The sequence below is a fragment of the Nelumbo nucifera genome, chromosome 4, assembly GCF_055504915.1.
Source record: "Nelumbo nucifera cultivar China Antique chromosome 4, China Antique-T2T, whole genome shotgun sequence".
NCBI classification, from domain to species: domain Eukaryota; kingdom Viridiplantae; phylum Streptophyta; class Magnoliopsida; order Proteales; family Nelumbonaceae; genus Nelumbo; species Nelumbo nucifera.
The window spans coordinates 89,621,746-89,639,809 of record NC_142652.1 but is presented as its reverse complement, the minus strand read 5'-3'; the positions used below and the strand labels follow the sequence as shown (position 1 = coordinate 89,639,809).

The 18,064-nt window shown below is 39.4% G+C and overlaps 1 protein-coding gene across 3 annotated transcripts in view; it reads right to left on the bottom strand.

Moving 5' to 3' along the window:
- Positions 1 to 18,064, bottom strand: part of LOC104612087 (long chain acyl-CoA synthetase 7, peroxisomal) — a 117,060-nt gene that overhangs the window by 96,257 nt on the left and 2,739 nt on the right. For 2 of the 3 annotated variants that reach the window (XR_016085130.1, XM_010279405.3), the window contains exons 2-7: positions 9,459 to 9,519; positions 9,302 to 9,379; positions 9,098 to 9,169; positions 8,934 to 9,015; positions 8,649 to 8,754; positions 8,458 to 8,534 (exon numbers count right to left, since the gene is read on the bottom strand). Coding sequence is in view for 2 of the 3 variants with exons in the window: in XM_010279405.3 (XP_010277707.2) it covers positions 8,458 to 8,534; positions 8,649 to 8,754; positions 8,934 to 9,015; positions 9,098 to 9,169; positions 9,302 to 9,379; positions 9,459 to 9,519 (476 nt within the window). In the remaining variant the exon portion in view is untranslated. The remainder of the gene's footprint in view (positions 1 to 8,457; positions 8,535 to 8,648; positions 8,755 to 8,933; positions 9,016 to 9,097; positions 9,170 to 9,301; positions 9,380 to 9,458; positions 9,520 to 18,064) is intronic. The other variant, XM_088902393.1, reaches the window with a different exon arrangement.

Genomic DNA, 18,064 nt, shown 5'->3' with positions numbered 1-18,064 from the left:
CTCCTCGGGTATTTGGGTGTGCCTGTTTCGTCCATAATCTGGGTCCCGGGACTGACAAGTTAGATGCATGATCCCTTAAGTGTATCTTCCTTGGCTATTCCCGGACTCAGAAAGGGTACAAGTGTTACCATCCCAGTTCTCGTCGTTCTTTGGTATGTGTTGATGTTACTTTCTTCGAGTCTACTCCGTTCTTCATGGGGTCCGGTGATGCTGCTTCCTCCACATCACCTCCTCCTCTTCCCCTTCCTATGGCTGATCCTCCTCCTCTGGTTCCAGTCGTGCCTACATCTTTGCCTCCGGTGCCACCGTCCGTTGACCGCCCACCTATCCGTCACGTGTATACACATCGCCCACGTGTACCGGCTGCGCCTCCTCTGGCTTCATCACCGTCGACAGATCCGGCTTCAGATCCGACACCAGCCTTTGACTTTGATCTCCCTATTGCCTTATGGAAAGGTAAACGCACCTGCACCCTTCATCCTATTTCCAATTTTGTTTCCCTTACTCACCTCTCCACCTCCCATCGCCAGTTCATCTCCTTGTTATCTTTAGTGGTTGTTCCTAAGGATGTCTAGGAAGCCCTTACCTCTCTAGAGTGGTGCCGTGCTATGGAAGAAGAGCTCTCTGCACTCCATCATAATCACACTTGGGACCTCACCGCTCTTCCTCCTGGGAAGCAGGCTGTCGGTTGTAAGTGGGTGTATACCGCTAAGTACTTGCCAGATGGTCGTGTTGAGCGCCTGAAGGCGCGGCTAGTAGCGAAAGGGTACTCCCAAACCTATGGCATTGACTACACAGAGACATTCTCCCTGGTTGCTAAGATAGGGTCAGTTCGTGTTGTCATCTCCCTGGCAGCTATGTATGATTGGCCTCTACATCAACTAGATATCAAAAATGCCTTTTTGCACGGTGATTTGCTCGAGGAGGTCTACATGGAGCAACCACCAAGGTTTGTTGCTCAGGGGGAGGATGGTAAGGTATGCAGACTTAAGAAGGCTATATATGGCCTTAAATAGTCCCCTCGAGCATGGTTTGGTAGGTTCAGTGAGGTGGTCAAAAAGTGTGGTATAAAACACTTTCAGACATGACTCTCCGGCAAGAAAAATACTACTGGTGGTGTATGTAGATGATATCGTTGTGACTGGGAATGATAAAATGGGAATTGACATATTGAAGGCATTCCTACAGGAACACTTTCAGACAAAGGACCTTGGCAAATTGAAATACTTTTTGGGCATAGAAGTAGCAAGATCTAAGCATGGCATTAATTTATGTCAGAGGAAATATGCTGGATTTATTGGAAGAAACAGGTTTGTTGGGTACTAAACCGACTGAGACACCTATGGAAACCAATACGAGGCTGAGCAGTGATATAGGTGAAGTATTTGAAGACCCTGGCAGATACCGACGTCTTGTAGGCAAACTAAACTACCTAACCATTACTCAGCCAGATATCTCATTTGCGGTTATTGTGGTGAGTCAGTTCATGCAGAAACCTTTGGTCCCACATTGGAATGCAGTGCTAAGGATTGTGAGGTACTTGAAAGGAGCCCCTAGCCGTGGGTTACTATACAAAAGTGGTGGAAAGCTGGAAGTAGAAGGATACACCGATGCTGATTGGGCAGGTTCCATGTCTGATAGACGGTCTACCACAGGCTATTGTACCTTCCTGGGGGGTAACCTGGTAACGTGGAAAAGTAAGAAGCAAACAGTTGTGGCAAGAAGCAGTGCAGAAGCAGAATATAGGGCCATGGCACATACTGCTTGTGAATTAGTGTGGCTAAGGAATCTTCTACAGGAGATAGGATATGACATCAGTACTCCAATGAAGCTCTATTGTGACAATCAAGCAGCGGTTCATATCTCTTCCAATCCAGTGTTTCATGAAAGAACCAAGCACATCGAAGTTGACTGTCATTTTGTGAGAGATAAGGTGTTGAATGGAGTGATAGAGACTGCATATGTTAATACAGGAAATCAGTGGGCAGACTTGTTTACAAAAGGTTTGAGTCGGGGGAGAGTGGACTACATATGTAACAAGCTGGGATTATATGATATATACTCACCAGCTTGAGGGGGGGTGTTAGTGAAGGGGTATTTTAGTCTTTGTACACCTGTTGAGAGTGCTGATGTGTACTATTATGTTAGTTCGAGTGCCTCTTAAATAAGGACACTCTTGTCTTTTCCAGTCACATTAATAATATAATAACAGGTCTGGTTGAATCTAGGTTGACTTTTTCTTAAGTATCGAACCAGACCTTTTCTCTTTTCCTTCCCCTTTCTTCCTTCTTCTTTCTTTTCTTCCTTCTAGTTGTTTACTTTACAACTAACAAACCAAACAGATTTCTAGGGCAGGCTGAACTTTAACAATTGCCAACCCTTACTAAATTTTTCAGACCTTCATTGTCTGTTTTTCTCTCTTTCTTGAAGCCCACCCAATATGTCAGAAGCCACCGTATCAAATACCACTGCACAATCGGAAGATGTTTCCTCCCATCAAGCATCTGGCAACCTGCAAAACATTCAGGCAGCATATAGGTTGAATGGGAAAAATTATTTGAAGTGATCTCAGTTTGTTCGAACATATTTAAAGGGAAAAAGAAAGCTTAGCCATCTCTTAGGGACGGAACCGAAGGAGATCCAAGATTTGATGCATGGGACGAAGCTGACTCCATGATCATGTCATGGTTATGGAATTCAATGAACCCTGAAATCAGCGACACGTGTATGTTTTTATCCACGGCTAAAGAGATCTGGGATGCCGTCCAACAAACATATTCAAACGTGATGCAGCACAAGTGTATGAAATTAAAGTCAAGACTGGAGCAACTAAACAAGGCAGCAAGACAGTTACCAAGTACGCAAATTTACTGCAGAACCTGTGGCAAGAACTCGATCATTATCGATGCATTGAGACTAAATGTGCAGCGGATGCAGCAATCCTAAAGAGTTTTATCGAAAAAGATCGTGTTTATGACTTTCTTGCAGGACTCAACGCAAAATTTAATCAAGTTAGGGTCCAGATTCTCGGCAAAGAAGAGGTATCATTTCTAAATGAGACTATTTCTCTAATTCGTGCTGAAGAAAGCCGTAGGGGGGTTTTGCTTGAACCCCAAGTACTAGAAGGTTCAGCCATGGCTACAAGGATGGAACAGCCGACAATACTGGAAGGAATGAAGACAGATTTGTCCTCTGCACGGGACAACAAGGAGTCTCTTTGGTGTACCTATTGCAAGAAACCAAGGCACACCAAAGAGAAGTATTGGAAGCTGAATGGTAAACCATCGAACAGGGAATGGGGCTACCGAGGAGGACAACAGAAGAGTCGAAATCAAGCTAACCTCACCACGAATCAGCTGAGCCAAGAAAAGCCTCCAAACAAGACCGAGTTCAATAAGGAGGAGACCGAAAAGTTAAGGGGGCTTCTAGGATCGTTGGAGAAACCTGGTGGTGCAGGCTCTCTTGCAATCTTAGGTAAGTTTTCTATTCCTCACGGACTAAATGTCTCAGATGAACCTAGTAGGTATTTATGGGTTATTGACTCAGGAGCCACATATCACATGACTCACTCCTCACTACATTTTAGCACTTATACCCCCTGCCCAAGCAATCGAAAAATAGCCATTGCAAACAGTTCCCTTACTACCGTAGCTGGCCTTGGGGATATCCATATTAATCCATCATTTACACTAAAAAATGTCCTTCATGTTCCCAAATTGTCCACTAACCTGGTATCCATCCAAAAACTCACCCATGACATGAACTGTAATGTGCTTTTCTATCCTTCTTACTGTATATTTCAAGACCAAGATTCAGGGAAGAGGATTAGACTTGCTAAGGAGAAGAATGGACTCTACTATCTTGAAGAATCATGCAAATCAAATATTGTCCAGGATAAGTTATCTCTGTCATTCCTTTCATCATCCAACAAAGACACCATTTGGCTTCATCACTTTAGACTAGGGCATCCATCTTTTGGAATTCTGAAAACTATGTTTCCCTCCTTGTTTAAGGATTGAGTGTTGAATATTTTCATTGTGATGTGTGTGAATTTGCAAAACACAAGCGTGTGCCCTTTCCAATCAGTAACAAGAGAAGCTCAGCCCCATTCTTTTTGATCCATAGTGATATATGGGGACCCTCCACAGTTCCAAATGTGTCTAGCTCACGATGGTTCGTCACTTTTATTGATGATTGCACTAGGGTCTCTTGGACCATTCTTCTTAAATCTAAATCAGATGTAAGTAGTGTACTCCCAAATTTCCATAACATGATTCAAAATCAGTTTGGGGTCAGAATCAAAAGATTTAGATAGGATAATGCACGGGATTATTTCAACCAAACTTTATCCCCAAATTTTCAAAAAGAAGGGATTATCCATGAATCCTCCTGCATTAATACTCCACAACAAAACGAAGTAGCAGAAAGGAAGAAAGGTCATCTACTAGCTGCAACCCGAGCCTTACTTTTCCACCAGCATGTTCCAAAAACCTATTGGGGGGAAGTTGTGCTTACAGCCGCATACATTATAAATCGATTACCTTCGAGGGTGCTGGGATTTAAAACACCAATGGAAACACTTTCTCAATTTTATCCCAATCTACGTACAACAAATGTCACTTTTGAAGAAAAAACACCATAATTCACTCAACCTTATCTTCAAGGGGAGTCCTTGTCATTCATTGAAGATAAGGACAAAGATTTGTTCCCGCTTGGTCTACCTACAGTTTCTCAACACCCAAACTCAACATCTATACCAGTTCAATCTGTATCTGCACCTATCGAACCACCTCAAACCAAACCAACTTCTTCACCCATTCATACCAGACCCATGACAGAGAATGTTGAACTTTGTGACTCTATGAGATTGCAGGTATATTCAAGAAGAAGAGACCAGGATCCTAATCTTGTGCAGGTTCAAGATTCAACTCCTAATCCTGAGAATGAGGTAAATAAAGTTCCAGAAATTTCTTCTAATTTAGCACCTGACCAAGATCTTCCTATTGCCCTTAGGAAAGGCACAAGAGAATGCACTAAACATCCCTTATATCCCTTAGCAAATTTTGTGTCCTTTAAAAAATTCTCACCATCACATAGAAGTTTCCTAGTTATTCTAAACACCATTCATATTCCTAATACTTTATCTGAGGCATTACTGATGAGAAATGGAAAGATGCTATGAGAGAAGAGATGCAGGCTCTAGATAAGAATCAAACATGGGAAATTGTTGACCTACCACCAGGAAAGAAACCCGTGGGCTGCAAGTGGGTTTTCACAGTAAAGTACAAGTCAGATGGCTCTCTAGAAAGATACAAGGCAAGACTCGTGGCAAAGGGATATACACAAACCTATGGTGTTGACTATCAGGAGACATTCGCTCTAGTGGCTAAGATGAATACGGTAAGAATTTTGTTGTCACTAGCAGCTAACTTCGACTGGTACTTGGAGCAATTTGATGTAAACAATGCTTTTCTTCACGGTAATTTAAAGGAGATATACATGGATATTCCTTCGGGCTTCAAAGGAAATCTAAAAGGAAATAAAGTTTGCAGTTTGAAGAAAGAACTATATGGTCTCAAGCAATCACCTAGGGCGTGGTTTGGAAGATTTACTAAAGTCATGCTTGCCATCGGATACAAACAAAGTCAAGGAGATCATACACTCTTTATAAAGCATTCGGATGCAGGGGGAGTTACGGCTCTTCTGGTATATGTCGATGACATAATTGTGACAGGAAATGATGAAAAGGAGAAGGAAGCCTTGAGAATATGCCTAGTCAGAGAATTCAAAATAAAAGAACTTGGGAGATTGAAGTATTTTCTAGGGATTGAAGTAGCTCATTCCAGAGAAGGCATCTTTATCTCACAACAGAAATATGTAACAAATCTTTTAAGAGAAACAAGAAAGTTAGCATGCAAACCATCCTCCACACCGATTGAGCCAAATCACAAATTGGGAGAAGCAAATGAAGATCCAGTCTTGAATAGGGAATGTACAAAAGATTAGTAGGAAAACTTATATATCTTGCCCACACAAGGCCAAACATAGCATATGCTATGAGCGTGGTTAGCCAGTTTATGCACAACCCGAAAGAGGTTCACCTACAGGCGGTCTATAGGATACTACATTACCTAAAGGCTAATCCTGGCAAAGGAATCTTGTTTAAAAGAAATATTGTATTAGCCCTAGAGGCATACACCGATGCAGATTATGCAGGCTCTCCCGTGGATAGGCGGTCCACTACAGGTTACTGTACGTTCCTTGGAAGAAATCTTGTGCCATGGAGGAGTAAGAAGCAGAATGTGGTAGCTAGATCAAGTGCGGAGGCAGAATTTAGGGCAATGGCTCAGGGAGTATGTGAATTACTATGGCTCAAGATAATTTTGGAAGACCTAAAGATCAGATAGGAAGGTCCAATGAGATTATTCTGCGACAACAAATCAGCTATTAACATTGCCCACAATCCCGTCCAACATGACAGGACAAAGCACATTGAGATAGATAGGCATTTCATAAAGGAAAAGCTAGATAGTGGATTAATTTGCACTCCATACGTCTCAACGAAAGGTCAATTGGCAGATGTGCTGACAAAAGGGCTTTGCAGTGTGGCATTCCAAGGACTTATCTCCAAGCTGGGAATGAAAGATGCATATTCACCAGCTTGAGGGGGAGTGTTGGAAAGTAGAAGATTGACTCTTTGATTGATTCTCCATAATTTTAGGTCCATCAGTTTAGGAAACATACATAAGTTAGTTTCCTAGAATCATGGAATATCCTAGAATCATGGGATATTAATTGGAGAATCCCACTGATATAGAAATTAGTTTTCTAGGAAAAGCTAGTTTCCCATTTTATCACCATGTAAGTTAGCTCTTTAATTCTATATACAGCTGTGTATATGCTCCTTCCAAGACAATACAATCAATTCATTTTTTCTCTCAAATTCTCACACTCCCTTTTCCAGATTATTCTTGTGGAGCCTCTAATAACTCTCCACCACCTCCTTATAGACACCCTACCAAAGATTTCTATCAGACACTAGTTCTTCTATGTTACCTCACCAACACTGCCGGAAGGGAAGGACTGCAGTGGCTGGAAGATGGTTTCTGAAAAACTCCAACATGGAAGAACCATTGTCTACCCCGTCCCAACCTAGGCCCTAAACCAGCCTGACTAAAAGTGTGTATCTTTATATTATATTATATTATGTTAGTTATATTATATTATATTATATTATATATAAAATAGTTCTAAGTAGGCTTCAAAAAAAATAAAAAAAAATCAATTTGCACATAGGACCGGAGCAAGACGGGGCAAATTCGGGGATCCCTGTTCCCTACGGGGACAAGGATGGGGTTGGGACTTACTAGCCCTTTACCCCTTTTTGAGTTCGCAGTCGGGGACGGGGCATGGAAAACCCAGCCCCGCCCTGCCCTGTTTCCATTCCTACCGACAGGCAAACCATTTGCCTTTTATCATCTTCAAAGATCTCTGTGACTGTCACATACCACCCTTTCCTATTCCACCGCAGCACCATCTCATACCTTCTATTCGGTATACTCAAAGAACTTTTCCACCCTTGTGTTCTAATAGAAAGCATTGCACCATCAACAAAACCCTTCAACCATTGTGCGGCTTCTCTGACTAGGAAGATTGTAGCTTTCCTCTCTTCCCTGATCTTTAAAGACCAACTCCTACATTTTTCAAAGAGCAAACTTTTAGCTTCAACCTGTAAAGGCCTTTTCCACTTCCCTGCAGCCATAAACTTCCCAGTCTCCTCCATTTCAGCATCCCCTTCCTTTGTCTTTGTAAAGTTAAAGAATACTAAATCATCAGCAAACTGTAACAAGGGAATCTCCAAGTTATTCTCACCCACTGTAATACCTTCCAAAAAACCACCTGATACTGCTCTCAAAGTCAATTTCCCCAAAACTTCCATCACACAAATAAAAGTAGGAGAGACAAGGGATCCCCCTGCTGGTCAAATCATTAAATGGTTTAAATTGATTATTACAAGGTTTTTCATGTTTTAAGGCCCACTTATGATTTGTTATATAACAGAACACTTGTTAGACCATGAAACTCGTAAGTACTGACAAATCAATTCATTTGTCTAGACAAAAGGGTCATAAAATTAACATATGATTTCTGGGATAATTTTCAAGATAGAATCCTCCAAAAGAGCAATAAAATCTACCATATAGATCACAAAAAATTTTAAGAAGATGATTACTTAAGTTAGGATCAGATTTTCATAGCCCATTAATATTAAATATTAGCATGTAGCGTGCTAGCTCACCATTTATCAAAAAAAAAAAAAAAACGTTCTAGCTCACCAGTATTGAAAAAAAAATGTACAAGCATTCATGGAGTGGGATGACCAAAGAAGATGTACTTGACTAACTTATAGGGATTAGTTGAGTGTTAAATTGTGAAAGAAACCAGGAACAAACTCACAATGTTTAGTGTCTGTTGGACACAAAATATTGCTTGTACACCAGCATGGTTCACAACATACTTGACAGCATCTGGGCCTGCACGGGAAGAAAACAAAAAAGAAAAAAGAAAAAGAAATTTTAACTACCCTGCGGGCATAGGCAAACTAGGAATGAATCCATTTATAGCTCATTGAACCGACAAGAACCCACCGAGAGTGTCATACAAAGGAACAGAGATGTAAGAATATGCTGAGCAGGCATGATCAACAATCAGCCACTCAGGTCTGTTGATAAAATATAGTCCAATACAAGATCCCTGCACCCAAAAAATTAAAGCACAAAAAGAAAAATTGGATTTTCGGTGAAGATTATGGACCTACAACTTTAGATACGCAACCAGATATTCAAAACAATTTTAAGATTCACAAAGAAACAAAAAAAAAAATAAAAACAAATGGCAATGATAAACAAGATTATCTGGAGATGAAAACTCACTTTTGGTATTCCATGGTACATCAGACCAGAACCTATCGCTGACCGGTAAGTACCTGCTCCTCCATATGTGATCCATTTATACCTTTGAGTTTAGAGGATTAATATAAGTAAATAAGAATGAAAATGAATATGCAATTTGCAGTTTAATATTGTAAATAACTTACTCCCCAACTGTTCCATCCACCCTAATTCGTGTACCCAAATACTTGTGATCTTGAAAAGTCTTAACTGCATGCCTAAATTCATAACATTAGAGGAAAGTCATAAGCTTCCAGATAAGCCATTTAAGTCTTTCAGATGACATAAATGATACGATTGGGTACTTAAAGCTAGAGGACTAGTGGAGAATAGAAGGGATGCATACTTACACAAAGTTGTCATGCAGAGTTCCAATTTGAGGATGATCTGGAAATCTATTCACAAGCATCAAAGGAGATTGTGCAGATCTGCCATCCAAGAATTGTATCTTAAACAATTTTGACGAACTAGTTAGAGGCAGTTGGGGTAAAAAAAACACCAACCTACCTATATACGTTCCACTTTCCTGTTTGTAATTTCTCCGGAAGCACAACACTGTAGCCCTGCCCTGTCCCAGATTTTAAGCCAATAATGTGCACAAGCATAAAGGCAGAATGAGGTAGAATAAGAAAAAATAGATAAGAATAATTCTTCTTAATCAGTGATTGTTAAACAGGATAACCCTCCTCCCAAGAAAAAAAAATAAAAATTCATGGCAACCAAAAGAAATACTGAAGAAGCAAAGCACAACAAATCCCAGGTACCAAATTATTTAAAACAACACCAGTGAGTCATTAGCAAAGTGTAGAGAAGACTGATGTGAACCCCATTGTGTCCGTATGGCAGCATTATTTCAGTTAGTTATGACAGTGTTAGTTGGTAGTTATTTCAGCTTTATTATTAGTTATCTTTTATTCTATTTGCCATGTAAGCAATAAGGGCAATTCAGCCCTTTTACAATTAATCAACATTTATATAAATATTAAGAGTGGATCGGCAGATGTTAAGACCTTCCCTCTCTCTTTTCTGAAATTCTCTTCGTGTGCTTCTTCTCTTCTTCTCCTCTTCAATTTTTGCATCTGTTTTTCTTTTAAATTCAAGACAGATTGTAGTCTTGATCGACTACTCAAAGGAAAATTTTCTTATGAATCCATGCATCCAACTAGGCCTCAGAGAATAAAAAACAGTAAAACATGGATCAGAAAAATTGCATGGTTTAAATTAAAATTCCTTAACCTAGAATCCCATGGTTTCATTGACCATGCTCCATATATAGCTTGCCAACTATGAATATGTAATTACATAAAATAACGATTTAGTCATTAGGGATGCTATCAGTTTTAAGGTCATAAATGCAAATGCATGCATGCATACACCCACCAAGATTTTTTTTTTATTTAAGAAGAGACAAAGTAAGATTTTCATTAAGAGAAATAAAATACCCTGTACAACTAGAGGCTGTAACGAACATATAAAATAACTAAGCCACCATCCCATCAGCAATTACAAAAAGATTTACATAATCAAAAAGGGAACTGTAATCTGAACTGTTTAAGTTAAACTGAGCTGATGACCAAGAAAACAGTTTTCCCACAATTTTTTTCCATACATCCTCCACCTGGCTGCCTTTGTTCTGAAAGATTCTAGAGTTCCTTTCCTGCCATAATGTCCACCACACTACTCCAGGAATCATTTTCCAAACGGCCTTTCCTCTTTTGTTCAGACCTTGTAGATGCCACTCTTTCAAGAAACTCTCCACCAACACCGGGCAACAACCCTTGAAGGCAAACAAGCTGTACCCTGTCACCCAGATGATAGAAGAGAATTTTCAATGTAATAACAGGTGATCAACAGATTCATCCACCCTGTCACACAGAATACATTCTGAAGAAAAGATTTTCCACCCAGAAATACTCCAGAAAGTGGGGAGTTTTCGAAATTTGGCAGGAGCTGAGTTTAAGACTCAAGGGGAAGGTATTTTGGGGGCTGGAAACATGGGAGAAAACAATTTTCAAATTACTACTATTAAATTTGATGGTTCTAATTACTTGGAATAGGCTCAGTCAGTCATGATGGTGATTGGGGGCAGAGGGAAGTTAGGTTATGTGAATGGAGATGTAAAGAAACCAGCCAAGAAAGGCCCTTCATATGCCAAATGGGTTCAAGAGAACTATTTGGTCATGACTTGGCTGTGTAACTCTATGCAGCCTCATATTAGCCACAATTATTTGTGGGAAAAAACAGCTAAGGAAATTTAGGAAGTGATGAAGGAAACCTACTCTCAGCCACTCAATGTTGATAGGGCCTATGAACTAAAATGTGAAGTAAATAATCTCAAACAAGGAGAGAAGCCAGTTTCAGTTTATTTCTCCACTTTGAAATCTTTATGGCATGAAATTGATCATCTAGAAACTATTGAGTGGGAAAGTCAAAATGATGCAAAAACCTATAGAAAACAGGTTAAGACCAATAGGTTTTTGAATTCCTAGCTGGACTGAATTCAAAGTATGATATTGTGAGACAACTGCTCACAAAGGGAGAGTGTGACCTTATCTCAAGCTATTCTCTAGTGCATAGTGAGGAAAGTAGGAGAAAGGTTATGTTGCAGTTTCAGCTTATGGAATCAATCCTGGCTGCCGTGAAACCAAAATTTGGGGTGACAAGGAAAGGGACATAAAGAAAGAGGATAAAAAGGATTTAGTTTGTGACCATTGTAAGAAGCCAAAGCACACCAAGGACACTTGTTGGAAGTTATATCCACATTTAATGCCAACAAAGCTCAGAAATAAAAAGGGGAATGCCAATGTGGCTATTACTACTGATGATGCATCCTCTTCCAACACAAGAGCCACATCCCTAGACACTTTAGCCGTTGTCTGAGCTACTCTGACTCAGTTAGAAAGTGAAATTGGTACTTCATCCCCCTCATCTTAGCCATTGATTACATCTGCTACTCCTACTTCGGCATTTGCTCATTCAGGTACACAGGCATCAACATATCATGTTTCAGGCCCAGGTAACAATGGACCTTATTGGGTCATAGATTCGGGTGCATTTGACCACATGATAGGCTTATCTTCTTTGTCCACTACTTGTTGCTTATCCTCTGGCAAAGATAGAGTATCCATTGTTGATGGATCCCTTGTTCCCATCTCTGGGAAGGGAAACATTAGATTATCAGTTGCCATCTCCTTGTCCTTAGTTTTGCATGTTCCTAAACTTAGTACTAACCTATTGTCAATTAGTAGCATCACTAAAAATCAAAATTGTTCAGTACTTTTTTTCCTGATCGATGTATTATCCAAGATTTGGAGATAAGGAAGGTGACTGGGATTGGCCGTGAGACAAATGGAACCTACCTGATTGGAGGGTGTCTACATGGGGAAGATAAAGAAATTGGAAGGTCTTTTGTTTCTCAGTCTGAGTCAGATTATGCTTTGTTATAATCGGTTGGGTCATCTGTCTTTTAAGACTTTAGGGAGTTTGTTTCCTAGTTTATTTGAGTCGGTCCAGATGTCTTGTTTAAAATGTAAAAGTTGTGAACTTGCAAAGCATTGTAGAACAACCTATTCTTTGAGCAATAAAAGAAGTACTATTCCTTTTGAAATTGTACAAACTGATGTTTGGGGACCATATCATATAATTGCTATGGGGGGTATCAATACTTTTTGTTGTTTGTTGATGACTATACTCGTTTTTCATGGGTTTATCTTACGCACTCTCGAGATGAGGTCCCTACTCTGACTTGGAATTTCCATCAAATGGTCCTAACCCAGTTCGGAGTCAAAATCAAAGTTTTCAGATCAAATAATGCCAAAGAGTATTTTGCAAAACCCTTTGCCTCATATTTCCTTGACCATGGAGTCATTCATCAGAGCACTTGTCCCCGTACACCTCAACAAAATAGAGTTGCTAAGAGGAAGAATAGGCATATATTGGAGGTAGGTAGAAGCATTATGCTAAACTCCAATGTTCCTATATGTTTCTAGGGGGATGCTACCCATACAACCGTGTACCTCATCAACAGGGTTCCTTCTCGAGTCCTAGACATGAAAATTCCATTCAGCCTCTTATATCCCGATAAGGACTTGTTCACTGTTCCCCTTAAAACCTTTGAATGTACTTGTTTTGTTCAGATTCTTGGGCCTCATCGTTCTAAGTTTGACCCTAAAGCTTCCAAATGCATATTTCTTGAGTATGCACAAAATCAAAAGGGATAATTGCTGCTATGAACCTACTTCTAGGAAATTGTTTGTTTCTATGGATGTGACCTTCTTTGAGGATGTTCCCTACTATCATAGAGTTTCTTCTCAGGGGAAGAGTAGAGAGATGGGTTCACCCACACCCACATCAGAAATTCCTTTATCTGTCCCAATCACTAAAGGGGAGTGTAATGAGGAGGGTTGCCACAAGTGTAAGGAGTTGAGGGTGTTTCATAGGTGGTGGAGACAAGTTGATTTCGGTCCTCAACAATCTAGGCCAACTATAGTTTCCTCTACAGCTCCAGATCCAGGTACCACAGCTCCCTCACATCCTACTACATAAGAGATACCTCCCATCACTGAGCCTAATGAGATGCCTCCCATTACTGAGCCTTCACCTCCTTTGGATGATCCTAATCTTCCAATTATTGTCCACAAAGGGAAACGCCACTGTATTTCATCTACAGCACATTGTATTTCCCAGTTTTTGACTTATGACCATTTGTCTCCATCCATGGTTCAAAGTATCGATACGATATGCCTCGTATCGGATGTATCGTATCGTATATTTTGAAAATGATACGGTCTGAAATTCCTCCAATTTTTTTAATAATAAAAAGCATGCTAAAAGCTTCCCAAAAAACCAAAATTTGAAAAAAAAAACTAAAAAAAAATAGAGCTTCGGTCGTTTCTAAGTGCCAATACGAGATACAGTCGAAACTCGTATCATATCAATACTTTGAACCTTGTCTCCATCCTATAAGTCCTTTTTAGCATCTATCTCTGCTATTCCCATTCCAATGACAGTGCAAGAAGCCTTGTCAATACCAGAGTGGAAGGACGCCATGAAAGTAGAAATGGATGCTCTTCTCAAAAACAAAACATGGGAATTAGTTAATCAGCCAAAAGGGAAGAAATTGGTTGGATTTAGATGGGTGTTTACAGTGAAACATAATGTTGATGGCTCTGTTGAGAGGTATAAGGCCAGAGTAGTTGCAAAGGGGTTTACACAGACTTATGGCATAGACTACTTGGAGATTTTTGCACCGGTAGCCAAGATGAACACTATCAAAGTTTTGTTGTCCATTACAGCAAATTTCTCATGGCCATTGTTCCAAATGGATGTTAAAAATGCCTTCCTCAATGGTGATCTGCAAGAGGAGGTATACATGGAGTTACCTCCTAGATTCTACAATATAGAAGTAGGGAAGAAGGTTTGCTGGTTGAATAAAGCCTTATATGGACTGAAATAATCACCAAGAGCATGGTTTGATAGATCTAGACTAGCTCTTGGAAAATTCGGCTATGCCCAAGCCCAATCAGATTACACTCTTTTCATTAAAAAAACAGACTCCTCCTAGACTCTACTTGCTACTTATGTGGATGATATTGTGGTGACAAGGAGTGATACCCATGAGATTGACTCTCTCAAACAACTACTTCACCAAGAATTTGAAGTCAAAGACTTGGGAGAACTACATTATTTCTTGGGTATTGAAGTAGCCCAATCCAAACATGGGATTTTTGTCTCCCAAAGGAAGTATGTTCTTGATCTTCTGGAGGAAACTGGAAAGCTAGGCGTTAAACCAGTTAACACACCCATTGAACAAAACCACAAGATTAGAACCAAAGGTGGAGAGCCCCTTAAAGACAAGGTTATGTTTCAAAGGTTGGTTAGGAAACTATTTTATCTTTGCCTTGCCCGACTAGACATTTCTTATGCAGTCAATGTAGTTAACCAGTACATGCGTTCTCCCAAAACCACTCACCTTCTTACAATTGAGAGAATCCTTGCTTACCTGAAGAGATGTCGAGGTAGAGGCATACTCTTCAAAAATAATGGTCACGTAAAGATAGAAGTCTACACAAATGCTTATTGGGTTTGGTGTGTTGCTGACAGGAGGTCTACTTCTAGGTATTGTGCCTTTGTAGGAGGCAACCTTGTCTCTTGGAGGAATAAGAAACAAAATGTTGCAGTGCATTCTAGTGTTGAAGCAGAATACAGATCTATGGCACATGGTGTGGCTGAAGTATTATGATTGAGGTCCTTGTTTGAGGAACTGGGAATTGCTTATGAGAAGCCTCTGATGCTATATTGTGATAATTAGACTACTATTAACATTGCCCACAATCTGGTAGAGCATGACAGAACTAAACATATTGAGGTGGATCAACACTTTATCATAGAGAGAGTTGCCTCTCAAGAAGTGTGTCTTCCATATATTGCCTCTAATATGCAGCTTGCTGATCTCTTCACCAAGACAGTTACAAGGGCTAAGTTGGAAACAGATTTACGCAAGTTGGGAATAAAAAATATCTATTCCCAACTTGAGGGAGAGTGTAGAGATGGAGAGCAATAATTAGTGTTGTTATATTGCTGTTATTTTATTTATTGTGGTCCCCACTGCTGTTGTTAGTTAGTTTCCACTTTATATTTGTTGTTAGGCTGCTGTTAGCAATTTTAGTTTTATTAGTTATTTGCTTATGTAAGCAGTAGGGGCATTAATGTAATTGACATCTTATATTTTGATGTTATTATAAATAGCTGAGTGGGGCGGCAACTAAGGCCATCACTCTTTCTCTCATCTTTCTCTTCTCTCTTCTTTCTTTCTTTCTTTCTTTCTTCTTCTCTTCTTTGGTATTTTTTCTTCATTAAATTGCATCAAGAATTGGACTGATTACAGTTTGGATTTGTCAACTCTCTTTTATATTAATAAAAATAAATATTACAAAGAGGTCCCTGAGAACAGAAAAAATTACAGAAAGACCCCCTGTGCCTAAAACACATAATTAAAAGCACCTTACAACAATTTTAAAAGGATTTTCAAAGAAAGTATTTTGTGTTTAATTAATTTGGCATTTTGGGTTGTAAGGTGTGGTACTCTGTAAAGCTTCTTTTTCATATTTGGGGGGTGTCTTTTTCTTATTCGGTAGAAAGAAGGGAAATCACAAGACAACCACACTCACTCAACAAAGCCCTGGGCTTCACTTCACCAACTCCAAAAGCTAGAGTAGAGGAGAAAGAGATAGGAGAGCTCTAAAGCTACTCAAGGAAAATTTTCAACTCAAATTTTGGATGCCTTTACACTATATGGGGAGGGGTATTTAATGTAGGAGCCAAGGCCTAGCAATCAATCCTAACCATTAGCTTAGAGAAATTTTAACTATGGATTTGAAGTAACTCATGACCTTTCATTCCCCCAATAAATTCTATGAATATTCCTCTAAATATGACCAGATACAAATCCCTTCATCTCCCCAAGAAAGGTTATGTTTGAAGATTTAATGGCCTCCTAATAAGTAATAACCCTCTTTAATCTCATTAATTGAGGAGTTACATGATCCTCCTGTGTCTCATGCATTAAATACTACTGCATCATTAAATGTCAATAATTTCAAGGATACTCTACAAATAAGAATAACAAGGAGCGACAAAGATCACCAACTCAGAGAAATCCTCCAAAAACTAGACAATAATTGAACATAATTTTTTAAAAAAATGCTAACAGCATGTGTGTCAGAGATGATAAGAGAACTAATAGGCCTATACGATAATCGCAAAACCAAAGAAAAAAGAGAGAAAGAAGCACAATGAAAAAGAAGAAGGGAAAATACGAGAGATTTATGGCTCTGTATAGGACAGATCCCAACATATACATACACCATTGAAGTGGAAATTCTATAAAAAATCCAATATGATTCACAAACAGCAACTCTCCATGAAAAAGTGTATCAAAACCCTTTAATTTTTTTATCAGTAAAAAGAGAAAATCCCTTAAATTTTCTCTCTCTCATAAAAGGCAACAGAGAGTAAAAAGCTTTCTAGTTCAAAGTAGAAAAGAACTACCACGCCATAAATATCTGCTCAGCAAAGTAATGATAAAAGAAAGTATCATTACTATATTCTTCCAATATGATAGAGAGCACAGCCCAACCAAATCAAAAGAGTAACAAAGTAGCAGCAATACCACAAATAAAAGATCATCAAAAACTTTGAATATGATTCGGACTTCAGCAGCCAGGGTTTGTGTGGAAGTGGATCTTCTACACGAAAATCCTTCGAGAATCTGGATTGGAATTCGTAAAGAGGGTTTAGGCAACATATAGTCTATGAAGACTTGCCAAAATATTGCATTCATTGTTTCAAACAAGGGCATGAGAGTGAATGCACAACCAAGGAGAAAAAGAAAGACCCAATGAAAACCGATGGTGTAGTGGAGAAGAATACAACCCAAAAAGAAGATACAAGGGTACAATCCAAGAACATAGTGATGATTTTTCAACCAATTGGTGGTAAGGTGAAATCCTTTGATCATGACTCCAATGGTAGGCCGATTCAACTGATTGAGGGAGAAACATTAGCTTCGAGTGAGCCTATAGAGAAGGGTGCTAAAGATGTTGTTAAAGATACCCAGCCTCTCATGAAGCATAATCTTTGGAGGAACCTTTGGATCAAGGGAAAGATATAGAGGAAAGGGTGTTTGATGTTTTACCTAAAAAGGATTGCACTATTATAGAAGAAGAAACAATTTCAAATCCGAAATCTCAATCTTTGTAGGTTCCAGATATGGCTCAAAAGAATGGAGGGAATGACACTGGAAGAAATTCCAATATGGAATCTAAGAATGAATGTGAAGCTCAAGATGAAGTTGTCAAGATGGCGAGATGTCATATACGGATGGTATAAAAGGTTGAAATTCTTTATCACCATAATAAATCAATGAAGCTTGGATGACATGGAGATAGGACATTGCAAGATCTCTTTAGTGGATCATGCCAACAATGAATACGGGAGTTGTAGACACTCATACGAAGAACATTAGCCCATGGTTTAAAATTTCGACACAATATGCCTGATAAGGACAAATCATATCGTATCTTTGAATAACTGATAGGGGGAACAATAAGAAT